The sequence below is a fragment of the Salarias fasciatus genome, chromosome 6, assembly GCF_902148845.1.
Source record: "Salarias fasciatus chromosome 6, fSalaFa1.1, whole genome shotgun sequence".
Classification (NCBI taxonomy): domain Eukaryota; kingdom Metazoa; phylum Chordata; class Actinopteri; order Blenniiformes; family Blenniidae; genus Salarias; species Salarias fasciatus.
In genome coordinates, this window is record NC_043750.1 from 20,723,338 (window position 1) to 20,741,899 (window position 18,562).

General features: G+C 43.5%; 1 protein-coding gene across 2 annotated transcripts in view; it reads right to left on the bottom strand.

Moving 5' to 3' along the window:
- Positions 1 to 896: 896 nt before the first annotated feature.
- coro2aa (coronin 2Aa) overlaps positions 897 to 18,562 on the bottom strand; it is a 33,357-nt gene continuing 15,691 nt past the window's right edge. For both annotated transcript variants that reach the window (XM_030094517.1, XM_030094518.1), the window contains exons 2-12: positions 13,045 to 13,245; positions 9,364 to 9,480; positions 8,838 to 8,987; positions 7,527 to 7,706; positions 6,514 to 6,630; positions 5,846 to 5,950; positions 5,652 to 5,748; positions 4,560 to 4,672; positions 4,327 to 4,417; positions 3,793 to 4,043; positions 897 to 3,638 (exon numbers count right to left, since the gene is read on the bottom strand). In XM_030094517.1, the coding sequence (XP_029950377.1) occupies positions 3,501 to 3,638; positions 3,793 to 4,043; positions 4,327 to 4,417; positions 4,560 to 4,672; positions 5,652 to 5,748; positions 5,846 to 5,950; positions 6,514 to 6,630; positions 7,527 to 7,706; positions 8,838 to 8,987; positions 9,364 to 9,480; positions 13,045 to 13,245 (1,560 nt within the window). In that variant the 3' untranslated portion in view covers positions 897 to 3,500. The remainder of the gene's footprint in view (positions 3,639 to 3,792; positions 4,044 to 4,326; positions 4,418 to 4,559; positions 4,673 to 5,651; positions 5,749 to 5,845; positions 5,951 to 6,513; positions 6,631 to 7,526; positions 7,707 to 8,837; positions 8,988 to 9,363; positions 9,481 to 13,044; positions 13,246 to 18,562) is intronic.

The window sequence follows — 18,562 nt, forward strand, 5'->3', positions numbered from 1 at the left end:
ACATATGAGGCACAGCGAGGATCGTACAAACACCGCAACAACCATTAAATCAAATATTTTATTAAGTCAGACAGCCGATGCTACAGGTGAGTTTGCAGAGGCTTTATTGCTCCAGTGTAATGTGAGAGGCCGTCAGCGTGTGCACACTTTAATAACGACAAGTCTCGGTCACGGACTGATATTGTTTTCATTTGGCTTTGGTGAGAGAGAGAGAGAGAGAGAGAGAGAGAGAGAGAGAGAGAGGCCTGAACGCTGTGTTTATGTGGAAGCAACCACATGGTTATCATCTGTAGAGATTCACCAAAACAGCGCTCGGCAGAGGGATGCAGTGCGATGATTCATCCACAAGACAACATGAAGGAGACAGCAGGAGAAATACTCACAATAAAAGAACTTTACCATTCAGCTCCAAACAGCTTAGTGTTAATAATTCATACTAATGTACGGTGATTTTGTTTTGAGATTACACTGCGGGTACAGGAGAGAGCTCCTGGTGGCGAAGGGAGAGACAAAGAAAATGATAGATATCAGCGGGAGCTGTGTTGGCAGTGAGACCGAGACTTGGTTGGTCCAGTAATGCGGCACAAAAACAGCGAGAAATTTAGAGAGAAATAATTACAAATGCAGGCAGTTACACAGTTCTGTGTATTTCGATGGAGCTGTCAATGTGACGAGTGCTCTGAAAATGTTAAATTTACATTTGAACCGTGTGATGCATTATAAATACGTTATCTATATTTGAGAAGTAACTCAAATAAAGGAGAACAAAGTGAAGACACGATTGTCCAAACTGTGATGTTAAAGTGTAAGGTGGCGTCCAATAAAAAGAAAGAGAACTTCATGATTTCTGCGTGAGAAAAAAAGGAATACATTATATTTTGCACCGGAGACAGGAATCAGAACAACCTCTTTATTCATAGTGACACATAATCTAGATTTTAGGTCTCGTCTGGGTGGAAGTGACACAAATATCTGCTGAGACGTCATGTGAAAGTTTCATATTTAAAAATAATTACAGAAAATGATTTGAATTTGAAATAGTCCATAAGCAACATGATTGCTCATTAATCAATAGCAAAGGCTCAGTCATAATAAAAGATTTACAAAGTCTCCACTGGGAGGTCATTGGACCCCTGCACATTTTGATTTATCAGGTTTATCAGGTTTCCTTAAGATATTAAGTAATTCTCTGGAAAAAAAAAATCCTGAAAGTGATTGAGAGGACTGTCTGGGTGCTTTTAACATGTTCCTCCATCCAAACAACTGAATCTTCATCCAAGTCAACCTCAAAACCGAGTACTGAATGCTTTCTTATGATTCTGCATTTGGAATTAAAATGTTCAACTGAGGTAAAAGTTTTCACATGTTGAATGCAAACAGTCAAATTAGCCCTTGAACAAACTTGCCCGACGGTAAAAACACAGCAATGTATGGTGGGAATGTGTCTCGACTTGCTCTCAAATTGCGGTGCCTGGAGTTCGGGCTGCTCCTGGATGAGAGCCAGTCAGAGGCGACGCTGTGGCGTTAAAGAGGTCATATAGGAAGGCTCTGGGTGTGTATACATGTGGGTTCAAGTGGCAGTATCCACCAAATGTGGAAATTCATGGTGCTTTTTGCATCTCTGCTTGTAAAAAAAAAGGAGAATTTGGTGGTGATTTGTATTGTGTGGGTGTCTCAAACTGCACTGCTGTGATGTCTAATGTTTGCAGGCCGCTCGGCGGCAGCAGGTCACTCCACAAGCTGATAAGAGACGAAGGAATGTTTCTCTAGAGTTTGTTGAAAAAAAAAAAAAAAAAATTCAAACAGCTGCCCCAAATTTTCACAGGAGCTTTTTGAAACTGGTCTGACTGCACATGACAGGAACTATGAGCACCACTCCAGTTCCCTGAGGGAAACGCGAGTCTTTAGAAACAGCTCCGTTCACACGCGTGCACATTTTACAGTTACTGAAGTCTTCACAGGGCTCAGAAAAGAGACATGAGCCCAACAGGCTTATAGGTAGTGTTGTTTCTATCAGCTGCATTTACATAATTCATTTTCTTACAAAGCCTTTCTCAGCTTTGGTAAGAGGAAGCCAAACCTAAAATGAATTTTTTTAAAAAAAAGAAGAAGAATCCTATTTTAGAAAAATCGGCAACTTTTAAAATGGAAAAGCTGTGGGTTTTTTTGGGTCAAATCTTTCATTATTTTTTATTGTGATAGCTGACATGAACTGGTAAGAATTTGTTAAAATGTTGGACAACAATTCAACAATTCACCCACTCAAAGTCAACTTGCTTCAACTCAAAGTGTCATCTGCTTTTAAAGACGTTTTAAAGCAAAACTGCTTTATACTGGGGTTTTCAAAGCATGGGGTGAGTCACACTATTACACCACACATGTTTTATTTGTGTATGTGTGTGTGTGTGTGTGTGTGTGTGTGTGTGTGTGTGTGTGTGTGTGGGATGTTTGAAAATTCTTTGAAAAATTAACATCTACGCATCTTTTAACAGTCTGGCGAATCATTTGATTGTACTGCCTACCTGAGAGTATAAATAGTCTGACTGAAGCATCCGATTTGAATTTCTCTCTTTCAGGGCAATGAAAATGTAGGATGAGTGACAACATTAAAAACTGAGTTCATCTATAGTGAGCACAACATAATATGTGATACTCTGGCTCTTTACAGAAATCTACAAAATGAAATATGTTACCACCGTTTGTTTTTTAATATATTTTTTTTACATGTTCTGTTCGCAGAGTTGTTGATGAAATTGCATTTTCTTTGATTGTTTAGACATGAATATAAAAACCTGCTACATAGTATCTTTAACAAATTAGGCGGTCCGATCAAATGGATTTTCCAGTCATTTAAAAACAAGAAAAGAAAAGAAAAGAAAATGGGATGAAGCTTCTCAGAAAGGCAGAAACACAGCTGGGATGGCGATACTGTCACTGAGCGCGCGCACACACACACACACACACACACACACACACACACACACACACACACACATTACAGTCATGTCCACTTACAGTAGTTTAAATATTCGGGGGATGGGGTGGAGCGGGGGTTACAATCGTCAAGCATAAAAAATAAATTCAGCATTGTGTCACAATCACACAGGACGCCTCCTCCGACGGCCGCAGCGCTCAGTCACATCTGTCGTCTATCTACCGGCCGCGAAGAGCATCATTAAAAAAAAAGCTAAAAATCACAATAGACTTGCATAGCTGTGAAGCGTACAAAAGAAACAGGGCAAAGGTCAGAAGGTGCAGAGGATTTAAAAAGTGTCTGTACATGAGTGAGGAGCATGTGCACCGTGTGTGAGAGTCGACGAAACAACAGGCAGAAAACACAGGAGGGCAAAAACGTAAACCACCCCTGAGCTGTGACTAATACGGGGCTCGCTAGAGGACCGGGGGGAGAACCGGGACTCCACCCAGACGGCGGCGGTTTTGAAAACGTTACGAAAAGTTTTTACAGTGTGACGCATGTGTCCTGCGAGGAGGTGAGAGTCCTAAAGCGAGCTCTGAGACTGGGAGTTTTTCATGTTCTTAATCTCCAGCTCCAGCTGCTTGATGCGCACGTCCCTCTGCCCGACCAGCTCCCTCAGCCGCCGGATCTCCTCCTGCTGCTTGTGGAACTTCAGGCGAAGCTGCGGACAAACACACAGAGGAATAAATGAAGGGTGTTGTGTCCACTGGGGACATTTGGGAACATTTATGAAGAATTTTGATCGATAAAGTATCAGATTTGGTTGAGAGTGCAGGCCAGAGGTTTTCCACACTGCATGAGAGTGAAAAACGTACCTCGCTCTCTGTCCTGGGGGGAGAGCAGAGTGCGAGGTCTTCTCCGTTGCTCACAGACGTCCGACTCAGGGCGTCCTCTGTGATGCCGCTGTCCTCTCTGCTTTCTTTGGCTCCGCGCTCGTCCTGAATGATGGCCAGCATGCCCGGCCGGCTCTGAGGTCTGCCGGGGTCCAGCGAGCTCTCCGCCGCCTTGGTCTCCGAGTAAGACTCTGCAAGTTGACTTCCAGGCTTAAGAGACATCAGCACTGGACCTAGAAGACAAGAGGATGATCGGATAGCTTAATAGTTGTAATTTTTATTCATTATTTGCCTGATAACAGAACATGAACAAACGATACAAGACAGATTGTCTCAGTGTGAAGTCCTGAAAATGTTTCCTTTTTCCAGTCAGCAGGCAAAAAAGTTGAAGCTATTCTCCTTAAACTGATACACAGCTGAGAAAACGACAGACTGAAAGGACCAAAAAACAGCCCTCAGCACCTCAGAGACACACACAAACATCACACACTCACACACGGACTCATTATTTGTCACCTTTGTTGACGCCGCTGAGCCACTCCTCGGCTGTCACGGCCGGCTTGTTGCCAGCAGTCATTGGATAAATGTCTTCTTGGTAGGACTCCGACTGGAAACACAAGCACAGTAAACTCCGGCACACACCACAAAAATACAGATAATATGTGTGAAACCCGAAAAGATGCATGTGTAACAGGATCCAGTTGAGGTGGTGTGTGTGTGTGTGTGTGTGCGTGTGTGTGCGCTCTCACCCTGCGGGGAACAATCATCGAAAGGGGCTCAATTAAACTTTTGATTGTCACCAGTTTGTAGAACCTGAACACCTCGCAGGAGTTGACATCTAGACCTCTCTTTGGCATCACACCTGCAGCACCACACACACAGAAGAAAGGGTCGAATACACAACGGACGCACGGAGAGTGTGTGAGCGGCATCGAGTTTAACAACAAGAGATAATACCGTTTGTATGGTCAGTATATTTTAATAATAGCTTTATAGAAATTTTATTTTGTAAAAATACAAACAAAAAATTAGTTTATGAATTGTAACCTGTTCTGTTGATTCAATTCTTAAATATCAGTGATGACTTCCCAGTCCTGTACTGCTATGTTGGATCTTTATTGTGGCGGGAAAAGCATCAGGTGCAAAACCGAAAAATGAGCCATGAAAAAAACAACATATTCATTTCTTACAAATTACAAGAGAATTAAAAATGTCACAATAATTTATTACCATGCTGATTGATTGATAAATTCCATTCTGGGCCTTCTGACAATAATAACATGAGCTTCATGCATGAGCACATCTCAAAGGTGGATTTTGAAGCCGCCATATTCGTAGCCTGGGGAAACTGGTGTGTGAGCTCCTAATTGTAGACAGTGTCTTTTGAAAACCAACGGTCACTTCCATATAAGTAGTAGGTAGTTAAATTTTAACTTCTATCCAGGCACCATATACAAAAAAAAAAAGTTCCATGAATGCAAATTCATCTTTAACCAAAAAGAAAAGAAAAAGCAGATGAAGAATGTGAGTATGAAGACAATAGCAGAGAGTGAGTCAGTCTTCATGTGTCCTTTGTGTCACTTCACCTGTTCAACAACAACAGTGCGATCAGCTGGTTTGGCTATTCAAATATCTAATGCTTATTTGCACAGCAGCTTTGCTTACGGGTAAGACAGAGTCAGCAGAGCCTGGACAAAGGCCGAGTATTCAAACATGAATCAGAAGCCACGCACTCATTTCACTGACATCTCCAACATGAAGGACTTTGCTGTCAAAGTCAATGTGTGCGCTCATATTTCTTTAGGTTTTACATTTTAATTAATTATGTGAGAGTTTCTTACCCATTCCTTTCTGAGGTAGGTTTGAGCGGTACTCCGTTAAGTAGTGGATGTATGGTTTTTCTGAGCTGATCTCATAGTATCGCATATTTCCATCACCCTAAAAAAAAAGAAAAGAACTTGTTGAAACTAAATATTGGCACTGAGCAGCGATGCTTTAGTATAATTTATCATCCACATGTGTTTTCAAAACCCACCTTCCCAGCGATGTAGAGCATGTGTGTGTCTGGGTCGTAGAAAGGAAATAACACCCCCGACGACCCATCCAGGTTCTCCTCCAACAAAGGCACAGACAAATCATCCTGCAACACACACAAAACGAAAAACACAACATTAAACACTACTGACGTTCACAACGTGGAATCAAATTAAAAAAAAATCTCCTGATATAAAATACTATCATTTAAATCCACATCAGAGGCCCTGATTTAAAGCCAGTGAGTGCTCGGTGCCTAATCCGCGCTTTGCCTTAATCCCCCACGCCGATCCACTCTCACACATCAAAACACACCGGCCCGCCGCGACAGAATAAAACCTGCTATTGCCACAGAATAAAGGGTGTAATCAGAGGTGAACAAATAATCACAAGGAGAATAGATTCAGATCAGTTTAACACGGACTCAGTACTTTCTCAGGTAAACTGAGCGCTTTAACAGCGCATTTCATCCACTAGATGGCAGAGTTGTGTTTGAAACAGAGGATGAAGGTCATCTGAGAGGCATGACGGTGAAGGTGCTGCAGTGAGAACTGGGCCACACTGGAGAGTCTGCATTTATGTCTTTCTCCTTAATTTCTACATTTCTTTTCCACATCTGGTTGAAAAGTTTCTTTAACATTCACTGACTTCATCCGGAACTGCTCTCACCTGATCCCACAGAGCTATCTGTCGTTCATTCCAGCGTGAAGTTCCCGTCGTGAGGAGCATCTTCACGTTTCCCAGTATCAACACTTTACTGGCTTTGTGTGCCTTGCTGTTGGTTTCCTGCAAGAAAGTGACACAAAATACAGAAGAAAAAAAAACCCAGCTCAATATTTCACATTTCACAAGATCAATCCATCCTCTGTAGCACTTCATTCAACTTAGGGTCCAGAACACTGGCGCCAGTCCCAGCTGAATATGGGTGAAGAGAGAGTGCACCATTACAGGTCTAGAAATATGGTCGAGGAAATATGAAAGAGTGAATTTAAAGAATCGGCATTTCAGCATTTCGCCACTTCCTGTGAGGTTTTTTCTGACCGGAAAAAAAAAGAAAGCGGTTGTGGACTGGTATATAGAATGAGTCACGGACCGGTGACCCAGACGTCTGTGGAGCTTTGCTGTGATCCAGCCTCGCTGCCAGAGGTGTCAGTTTTGGCTGTGTGGTGCTGGGGGAGCGCCGGGGTGTGCGCACGCCGTGGAGGGAGAAGTCTTACACAAGACGGGCCGTGACGCGACTCAGCAAACACACCTACAGCTAAAGGATCAAAGGTTTTTCCTGTCGAAGCAGTTCTCCAACAATAAACGGATTTTCACATTTGCAGCAGCAGACTGATCATTGAAAAGAATGTCCTAACTTTTGAAAGTGCCTCACATCCGAGGTTTGGAAAAAAATCTATAATGAAAACAAACAAACTAACAACAACAAAAACACAACACTTGTTCAGTTTTGTCAATTAAAATTCTAAAACCATGAGAGAAAAATAACAACTAATTGTAAATTTATTTGACAAAAGCTGAATTATTACATCTGAATCCACGTTTTTTATGTAAACATGAAGAATTTACCCAAAGAACAATTTTGTGCAGCCCCACTGAGTCCATTAATAAGAAAATAATCAGCAAATTCTTGCCACCACAACATTTTTATGAGAAGTGCAGAGACACACACACAGTGGTACCTGCAGTATGTTTCCTGAGCGAGCCTCCATCAGTCGGACCTTCCTGTCTTTGCAGGAGGTCGCGAGGAGGCTGCCGTCTGTGTTGAAGGACATGGACAGGACCACGTCTGTGTGGTGGCTGATGGTCCGCACGGGGTTTTTGATCACCTGCTCGGGACAGTCCAGGTTCCAGATCATCACCTGAGCGGAATAACAACACATACACCATACACACTCAGAAAACACTCGTCGCTCAGAGCGAGACGCAGGATCGAGCTTCAGATCGTCACTGATATCCATGTGTGCTTTCGACATTCAATTCTTCAAGATGTCCAAATTGAGTGGAATATTTTATGTTGTCTGAAGAAAAAACAGCGGAGTATTCATTTGATTCTTTAGTTTTAATAAAAAGTGGAACAAAGTGTTTAGTAGACGGAGGTAAAAATCATAAGAAAGTGCTTGTCGCTGTGAAGTTCACTATCACAGAGAGAGGAACACCGTGTTTGCACAAATGGACATAACAGTGCATACTTTCCTTATCTGAAAAGGAATTCACGCCGCCGCAATCAGTCGTGTTTAGAGAAAAGAAAGAAGTTATTTGAGCTGGAGGGAATTTCTTGACCAAATTCACACCCTCGCCTCAGAACGAAGCGGACAGATAAAGAAAACACTTTGTTTCTGATTACAGGCACCAGGCTGCACCTTTGGATTAAAAGGTGCTTGTCCAGTGACGTTCTCACACTCAGAAAGTCTCTTTTGTGAGGAAATCCTTCAATTTCTCACACCAAAACAAGAGTTTTCAGACAAAGTCTGATAAAATCACACCAGAATCGCTCACCTGTGAAATCCACTGATCCTGTGAGAGCTTAGCCTGCACACTAACCAAACCTGATTTGAAGTTTTTAAGTCAGGTTATTGTCATTACATATGTAACTCTGCAGTATTTGGAGTTGCTTAAAAGTAAAGTGTCGCAGGTACAGGAAAAGCCCCCGAGCCTCCCCGAAGGTGAGAGAGGGGCTGTCAGGGGTCGGCCATAATTTTGGAGGCCTTTCTCACACATCAGTGTTTGCAAAGCGCTGAGTGAGTGCGGCAATTCTTCTAAGACTCCGGACTGGATTTGTGGAAAAGGCTGACCTCGGATGTCTGCACACCCCAGTGGGAACAATCTCGTTTTTCTTGATGCTTTCTATCAAGCACTTGCGACGATGTGCGACGTCTTACAGGCACAGCTATGACCTGTTTGTCGGCATTTTGACATTTAAATGTTACAAAGCAGGTCGCGGTATAGATGTCGAGCCGATTTCTTGTCATCGGGACATCTTTGCGTCGTACCTGGTAGTCGTAGCCCGTGCTGAAGAGGATGTTCTTCGCGGTCGGGTGCCACTCGATGAGGCCCACCCTGCGGCTGTGACCCTGGAGCTCCTTCCACGCCACGGTCAGGGTTTTTAACACCCCATGGGGAGGGATTTCCCACACTTTAACCTGCAGACAGACGCACGCGTCAGAGTTTGTCCACCCGCACACAAATGAGGCGTTTCTCCACCGGGCTGAACACGGAAAACAAACAACATAGCCCCGAGACACATTTGTCACAAACAGAATAAAGAGGAGGCAGAATTTGTTGACTCTTCCTTTTTTACTCTCTACTACAATTTACTGTGAGCCACCCAGTCAGGTCAGAGCTGAGGAATGTGAGGAATGACTTCCACTTCTTCTCCAAGGCTGAACCGAGTGGCAATAAAACAATCTCCCTGCTGCAACACGCTCGCATTGCAACACAGCCACGGCACAGGTAGCACAATAAAGGACCCAGACTTGCTCTGTCATCGTGTGTGTGTGTGTGTTTGTGTGCACAAACCGTGGTGTCTTCAGAGCAGGAGGCGATACAGTAGTCGTTGAAGGGGTTCCATTTAATGTCCAACACGTTGCCCCTGTGGCCCGACACACGAGGGTGGTGAGGGTCCACTTTACCCGTCTGAAAATGAAACACACACACACACACACACACACACACACACACACACACACACACACATTAGAGAAAGACATGCATTTTGTCATTGCAAAAAAAAAATAATAAAATAAAATAAAAAAAAAGGATTCATACGACTTCATCTGTTTTTTAAAGTGAGGAATTTAAATCTGCTGAGGATTAGCATGTCGTAACACAGTGAGACGAGTCTATCCTGCCTGCGTTCAAGGGTGATAAAATGTACCGGTTCAGTTCATATAAAAGAAGTTACTAATTTCTGGAGGTGGCATGTGTGTGTTTTAATTGGCTCGGAGCAGAAACGTCCTAGAGGGCAGCAGCTGTTAGCGGTGCTGCAGCTTAATGTGAAAATGATCTAATTACCTGGTGATTTATTGTTGATATTACATACATTAGACAGTTTGTTCCCAATCACACTCTCAGGGAAAAGGTGAATAAATATGTCTGTTAAATGGAATTCTGTAGCTTCATTGTACCTTTATGACATGATTATAAGCTGTAACCTTGTAATTTTCACCAGATAATTATTTAATCGGTCTTTACCATGTACCTCATAAACAAATGCTCCCTTTGTTCCTCCTAAACAGAAACACCTAAAGTGGCCAATAAATTCTCAAAAACACACCAGATCTTGAACTTGAGGATTTTATATGAGAACAGCACAGTACTCAGTTGATGGAGCTTTAACCATCATCAATTGAACATGAAATGTATTTATTATGACAAAAAAAAGCATAATTATAAAAACACACAGAGTATTTTTTTGTGTGTATTTGTATTTTTTTCATATATTTCTCAGAGTCTCTATGAGGTCATGTCCTTAAAACTATGGGGGGAGACAAGTTTCTGTGTTTTCAGGCATTTAGAGTTCACAGCTTCCCACATCAAAGCTGTTTTATTGAATTCTTTACAGCTCCGTGCAATTTAGCATTAGTTATAGCGGTATATAAACAGACAGCAGCTCTAATGGATCACTTGGTGATCTGAGGACAGCAGAACGAGTTGGAAACACTGAATAAGAGGGTGTGGCCATGTGTTTGGTCTTTGCATGTTGTCCCTGTGTGTTGTTTCTCTAAAATGTGTAAATTGGCCATGAGTGTCAACGTGTGTGTGATCATCCTGTCCAGCAGACCCGCTCTTCTCCCACAGTCAGCTGGGATGAATTCCAGACTCCTCTGACCTTCAGTTGGACACAGCAGCGTAGAAAATGACTGAAAAATGAACTGCTGACATATGAGAGCTGAATAATGGTTGAGGACGCATTTCGCAAAGAAAAAACTAAATATACTCACTGCTGCATGAGGTCTATTCTGATTTAACATCACAACTGACAGTGATAATAAAAAGGGGATTTTTTTTTAATTTATTTAATGAATTCCAGAAAAACAGAAAAAAAAACCCCAATACATTTCCATCAGTGCATCTTATCTTCCTATCTAGACACTTTAACATTCAGGTTTGAGCCGGCGCTTAATTTAAAACCAGGCGTTGTGACAGGAGAAGATCTATCTCTGAGACACAATAAATGGTTTCAGGGAAGCATAAATATTGACGGGTCTTAAACCAAAACCCCAGAGTTTTCACCTAAATGCAGCTGAACACAATAAATGTCAAAAACTTTGCGCAATCTAACAAAACATTTTGCACAAGTAACTTCTTGTTGGCTGATAGAGGTTTAATGACCACACGCCAACATGAAGGAATATTTCATTGTTGTGAAAGTTATGGTATTTCTGTGCAGACATGGAAGATGAAAAGAATGAAAGCTTTCTGCACTGTATCAACATGTGTGTCCATACACTGCTGAACAAGCAAAATGTTTCAAATGGTGAAATTTGAGTTTAAAATTCTGGTGCACTTTGTTTGCAGGAACTAACACAGACTAACTGGTGAAAGTAGGCAGACAGTGGTTTGTCCATCTATCTCCATTCAAGTTACAGTTACAGCAAGCAGGAGATTTCACAAGGGAAAAGTAAAAACCCTTGAAGATATTTATAGGAACTTCACACAACTGCCTTGACAGCCACCAGATACTGTTGTTACTCATTTATGTTGTCATACAACGCAGTATTTTAATGTTTGAAGTGATATCTCGGTGTTTCAGCCTTGCAGCGGGGCAGCCAGGTGTGCAGAGCCGAGCTCCAGCAGGATCTGTTAATCTGAGCAGGCTCGGGCAGGTATTCCAGGTTCCAGCCAGTCAACTCTACATGACATTAACACGAAGTGCCTCAAAAAGAACATCGCTTTTCAGACATTTATGACACACGCCGCTCGCCTTCAGCGAGCGTGTTACAGTGGGGGGAAAGTCACCGGAAGATTTTCTGCCTCGACAGGACTGCTAATTACAATGTTTGCACAAACAGCGGCGTCCTTTCAACTGACACACGCAGCTGCGGGCTGAATTACTGCGCAGGTGAGGCGTGTTTGAAGTGACGCACCGATGTGACCATTACCGAACCCGGTGGGGAAGTCGAACTTCTGCTCCTGTGCTCGTGTGTTAACTGCTTTCCCCGGAGAACAATGGCTTATCTGTACGTCGGCACACACACCGAGGCGGGATGTGAAGACGGACGGAGGAGGGAGTTTCACCTCCTCGAGACAGTCAGAGGAGGGGAAAGGAGGAGTGGGGGGCAAAAGATGAGTTATATCATTCCTAAACTTGTATGCAATCCCTACCCATGCCAAGAGGGCGGTGATAACTCAAAGAGGCAGAGAGAGAGAGAGAGAGAGAGAGAGAAGTGAAGCTGGGAGACCTTAAATTTAACCAGCCGCACGAGCAAGGATGTTCATGTTTATTGATAACATGAGCGGATTTGATAAAACGCATAAATAAAGTCTGAAAGGAAGTTTGATGAATTGCACTGACGCTGTGGTTAATGAGGGAGATACGGCAGAGTTATGCTGGAAGCTAAAAGACCACATGCGGTGTTTATGTTGGGGTGTAGAAGTCGACGTGGATTTCTTTGTGCTTTAAGAAATCTCTCCGGCTGCACTGCTGCAGCGCTATTTATAATCCGAGAGCCAAGCTGTCTTCTCCAGGTGCGCCGCATGTAGCAGCCGCAGAGAAAAAAAACCACGAGAGACGTTTGACGATTACTTAAAACAATGCTACCCTGGGAGAGATTAGAACCTTGACATGAGAGTGTCTGACGGCAGCTTCACTACGTGAAAATCCTGATTCCTCCTGTTACCCCGAGGAGAAAAAGATCTTGAAGGCAAAATACTTAAGGTTTAAAGTATAAAACCGCCTCCTTGTTAATCGATGTGAAAAAATAATCAATTGAAATGTTTATTTTGTTGGAATGGTAAAAACAGAGCTTTAAAGTCATCATGTAGTCTTTCTCCAAAACAGAAATATCAAACATCACATGAATCCAAGATATATTTCATGGACCTCAAGACCTTCCGTGTTCAAATCAGGTCTAAAAATGTATTTTTTCATTAAAATGAATAATTTAAGCCTCGTAGCCTGCCCGTGTTAGAAACCTCTTTCAGTTCCTGACATTGGTCTGACTTTCTGTGGAGCAGGCCTGAGGTGCAGACACTCACATGATGGAGCGACAGGACCAGGAAGGCCCCTCCCCCCGCACACTCGGTGATGACGGCCAGGAACCGTGGGTTGACGGTGCAGAAGTTGTTGTCCTGGACGCTGCGTGTGATTGGCACGCCATCGTAGCAGCTCTCCTTGGTGGCGGCCTTACCAAACACGTGGCGGAACTTGGAGCTGCGGTACTGAGGGCGCCATGACATCTGAGAGGAGGAGAGGAGAGGAGAGGAGAGGAGAGGAGAGGAGAGGAGAGGTCAGTCAAGGAGACTCATCCATCTCCACAGTTATGATGACCAAGGGTTTTACCAGTGTTGATATTGTTCCTCATTGCTGCTAAACAAAGAGAAGCCAAGCAGCATCGGCTGATTCTATAACTGATTCTACTGAAAATCACACAACAAAATGTGTGTAAGAGTTTTGATTATTAGCAGCTCCATGTATAAGAATACTTGTGATGGTTTGTTTATACACTGAAGCACCTGCTTTTGTGTAATATCGATTAGAGCTTGAGCGGCGACGGGTTCGGTGTTTTGCAGTGAAACATAAGTAGACGTGACATGAACTGATTTTACTTCATGTTCAGATGCTGAGAGGCTCCGTCACCAGTCAGGATGAAACACACGACATTAAGCATTTTCAGTATCTGACCGTGACATGTCGAGTGTTTTTGACTCTCAACAGAAATCAGCTCTGTGTGGGTTAAAATATATGATGTAAGAGAGAAACCATTAAAGCAGAGACATTTCTGACTCTTACAAGTCTGGTGAGAATCCAGGCTGGTGTATGAAAAGCAGGAGTGACAGGCGGTGTCTTGTGTTTATCTTTTTTAAGTGTGTATTTCAATAAGGTTTCAATCCTAAAAATAAATTCATCACACAGCAGCTGAAACATATAAGGACTCTTTTTTTTACATGCATCTCTTTAATTTAAGCAACTTACTGGATTTGATGTAATTCTCTATAATGGAATCGATCTGATCAAATAACAATCTCCATAGCTGCTTATTTGAAATAATCCAATAATTTCCGGCAGGCAAATTTAGTTTATTGTCTCTGAATAGGACTGGGATATGGCTTTCTTAGATTACCATTGATCCCTGTTTTACAGTATATCATTTGTTCATATTAGGCATTAGATCAGCTGTATTAGATGTTCTCAGTCATCATGTAACTGCATTTGTGGTCCAAACAGATGGCCTGTTGTCATTCTGCCTATACTGTTCATAACTTACAGTGTCTTCAACAGCAAATAGAATGGGGGGGGGGGGGGGGGGGGGGGGGGGGGGGGGGGGGGGGGGAGCTAATTTTGACATGCTTTGTAAATAAAATCAATAATTTGACCAATTATGTGACATCTAATGTACAAAGAGAACAAAATCTGTGAGACTTCCCAAAACCAGAGTCTCTTTTTTGCCGCTTTCTTGAAGCCAGTCGATGCATACGTCATTACTCTGACAGATAAGCGGCTGTGGTCCGCCGGGACGAGGCCCGGCCAGCCAGCATGTCTGCTCCGCTCTGCTCCCCGGCCTGCCGCCTGCACGCTCATTACTTATGAATTAGTTGTGGAGGAGGTTGATGGACAAGATGTTAATGCAAACATGGATTCCAACAATTACCTACAATGAACACACACACACACGGAGGGCCGAGCGACGGGAGCAACAATCAAAACAGAGCTTCTAAACCCAGCACAGACCTCGGTCTGTCAAATGACGGCTGAAAAAAAAAAACACATGCTTAGCATGATGCAGGTGTGGCTGAGAAGAAGCGCAGAAGTGAGCTGAAACCCTGAAACAAGCGGGTGGGGATCATGACTTCACGTCTCAGTTTACGCCTCCGCCGCTCACCTTCCACCCCGAGGCCGTCGTGGAGAGCCGGGTGCTGTCACACAGGAATGTTTCCCGACCCGACCAGGAGCTTCATTAAAGCTCTCGGGTGTTGAGGAGCCTCAGCGCCGCTCAGACACGTCAGTCACAGCTGCTAAACTTCACTGCTCTGATTCACCAGCAACCACATTTTTTATTGCTCAGTTTCATCAACCATAGCTTTTTTTTCCCTTTTTGCTCAGTTCAATGAATGCTGGTCATTACAGCCAAGTGCCATGGCACCCCCTCAAGTCTCACATTTTCATTCATTCATTAGGATTAGTTTAAGGTTGGTTTCCTGGTTTTGCTATACACACCAGATCTGATGAACAGCTGTTGATGATCAATACATATCCCGACTCTTCGAGTGCTAGTTTCTCAATATCCAGTCGGTACAGTACAGTTACACTGTTGCTATTCATGATTTTTGCACCGGAGCTGATTGTTTTAAATGAATCCACAATATGTAATAAAATGTGTTTTAGCAAAGTTATTAATAATTTCATCACTTATTTCTTCCTGCAATGTTCAGTAAAGATTAAGACTGAACGGTGTAAGCTGTCTTGACATGCAGCACTTACAAAAAACTGAACGCAGACTGTGTGTTCTTCACCTCTCATCACCAAAATCCAATCAGTACATCTTCAAGTGAAACTGAAAGTGAGCACGAAATATGTAGAAGCACCTTCGAGGTGCTTTGGAGGAATCATGAGACGAACATGTCTGAAAAGACGGTGCCTCTAGGCCTTCAGTCAGGCACAGGCATTAAAAAAGCAGCAAATCTTCATATTTGAGAGGCTGGAACAGGCACATGTTTGACGTGTTTGAGAAACAATATGGTGAGTCTACAGTCATGACAGTGGCTCTGCAGGCGGCACATCGGCACGGTGGAGCCCGGGCGATCAGATCAATCTCACATGTTTACTCTATTGATGCTGAGCAGACGTACTCTCACAAACCACTTCATTAGGTACACTTGTCGCATCTAATGTGATCCGGCACAACAGCTACTGAAGTAATGAGAGGGAGGGTCAATCACAGACCAAAAACACTTAAAACTGCGTGTTGAGTGGTTCTAAACCTGCTTCTTGGATCAGCCTGGAGACAAGCTGCAGGTGATACAGAGCTGGTGTCAGTGGTGGAAAAAAAAGACCTTAAGGAAACTGCTGAACATGAAGCAGAACACAGACCAGCTCAGCCAGCAGACGAGCAATTTCAGACAGAAGGCCATTGACTGAGAAGGTGCTTTATCCCGCAGGCCAGAAGTCTGTTCGGGTCCTCACGTTACCATCAGAGGAGCATCGACAGTGAGACGTGAACGTGCTTCTCTAAACACAAAAAACATGCATTTGAGAATAACTCGTATTTCTAAATTGCCTGTCGGCCTGATAGTGTGTCTGAGTTTATACATGCATGGAGGATGTATGTATGCATATTAGTTCTATTTTGTAATGGAATCCTGTCCATGGTATCGTCTGCTCCAGCACCCTGCAACCCTGAACATGATATGATGTGATGATGGATGGATGGATGGATGGATGGATGGATGGATGGATGGATGGATGGAGAAACCTTTCTTCCTATAAGGACACAAGTAAAATACATTCTGACCTTGACTTTGCTGCATGAGTTTTTCTCTCTGTAAATGAGATGACATTCACTCCAACATTTTTCTGACCTGAAGTTTCTACCAGGAATGTGAGAATGTGCTGCCATGTCTGATTTCATTACAATCAAGCGACCAATGAAACCGCAGAGTGAACATCAGTGCGGTGGCAGCACATGCTCAAACATCTCGCTGGATAAATAAAGATGTTGAAGCGTCCTTCTGAGTCGAGCCAAACAAAAACAGGTGAATAATTGTAAGCAGACTTCGTGTCAGTCCAAGTATTGTAACTGTTGTAGATGCACTGAAAACACGCCTTCATGCAGACTCGGGCTCTGCTGACATGCATTCAGATTGAAAAGGGAAACTGTGCCTATTTACAATTATGTAAACACAGACTTGTGTTGTGTAGCAAAACACACACCGAGTCACATCTTCTGTTTTATTTTATGTTCTCTGCAATAAAAAAAAAAGCCCCAACAACATCTGGAAAGTAACTTCCTCATTGGAACTTTATTTGTTCACCAAGCTGAGGCTCATTAAGCCATGGCAGACTATGGAAATCTTGCAATTTCATTTTCTTCTATTTTTAATCCGAGTGTTTGGATGCAAACGTGTGTTACAAGTCTGAATGTAACACTCAGAAAGCTGCATGTAGTTACTAACTGGAGCACATCTGGGCCGATATAATCAGCGTTCATGTATTTGCTGAGGCTTACAAGGCCAGAGGGAGAAGCTTCCAGGGCCGATATAAGACATCTTGTCACGGCTGAAGCAGGTCGTAATCAGGCCGGCGGCGGCGGCGGAGGAGCACCGCAGCAGGTACCCGGCAGGCTGCATGGTGGGCGGCTGTCTCTGCTCTTTGCGGAAATGATGACGAAAACACTATCCTGGTTATTTTTACCCCGGCTTCTTGCTGATCAAAAAGACAGTCGGGCACGTTCACCGGCAGCACAAGAACGGCTTTATTCACGAGGACGTCTTTGACAGGCTTTTTGTCTGGCACAGTAAAAAAAAAAGGATATGTAGCTTTTTTTGTCAGAGGGAAATTTATTTTAGTCCACCACCAGTGAGTCACTGCAGTAACCGCATTAAGGGGGTAGTAAAAGCTAAACTGAAAACACAGATATGACTTTGAAAAAAGAATTATACTGTACATCTGGTTTGCTCTGCTAGAGCTCTTGTGCAGGTCTTTTTTTTGTATACAGACATTCAGCCATTCGTCTCTTTGGCACTGTCTCTGAAGCGCCTCATAACTCATAATCACCGGCGCTGGCGGCCACTCCTCTGTCCCGCCTGCCAGGCCTCAGGGACCAGCGGTTCAAAGTTCACTTATCGGTGTGCGCGTATCGATCATTTCAGCGGCCTACAGGTATGAGCAGCAGTGGCATGTTTCAATGCAAATCCAAAGTTTCCGTCCGCATGAATCTTCCCTCCACTCTCTCGTCAGCGGGAAATCAAACCGTGAGCCGACGGCATCAAACCTAATCCGAAAACCAACAATCTGTAAAACTAAACCCGCTCCGGCGCGGACTCCTCGCACTGTAGATGTCATGTTTTGTAAACGCTCAGAGCGAAACTGAAGACGGGGATCGGTACAGGTGCGAACGCACGTCGGTGTGCGCGACCGAGCGAGCGGGAGGCTGGTCTCTTTGTTTGGACTGTCTGATATCATACACAGATGACAGCTTACAACCTCTGTGGTGTAATAGGATAACAGCCAGACTGGTAATCCTATAGCCAACTCACTGCTATGGAGCACACATGTGAGTGAGTATGAAAGGACAGGGCAGGATATGGCCGTGTGCGTGTCTGGGTGTATTAGTCACTGAGGTTACCTGCGCAGAACCTCCTGCCACCTTCACAGTCACTCATCCAAGCAGACTCCACTTTCATGACGATTTTCCAAACTTTTCTCTGGTGTAATTCAATTAATAGGACAAGTTAAAGCTCTGGCGCACATGTTTGCATATCCAGATCTGCACAGTGGAGGTTTACCCTCGCAGGTTGTGACAGAAGTGCGTTAATGATTAACACAAACAGTCTGGAG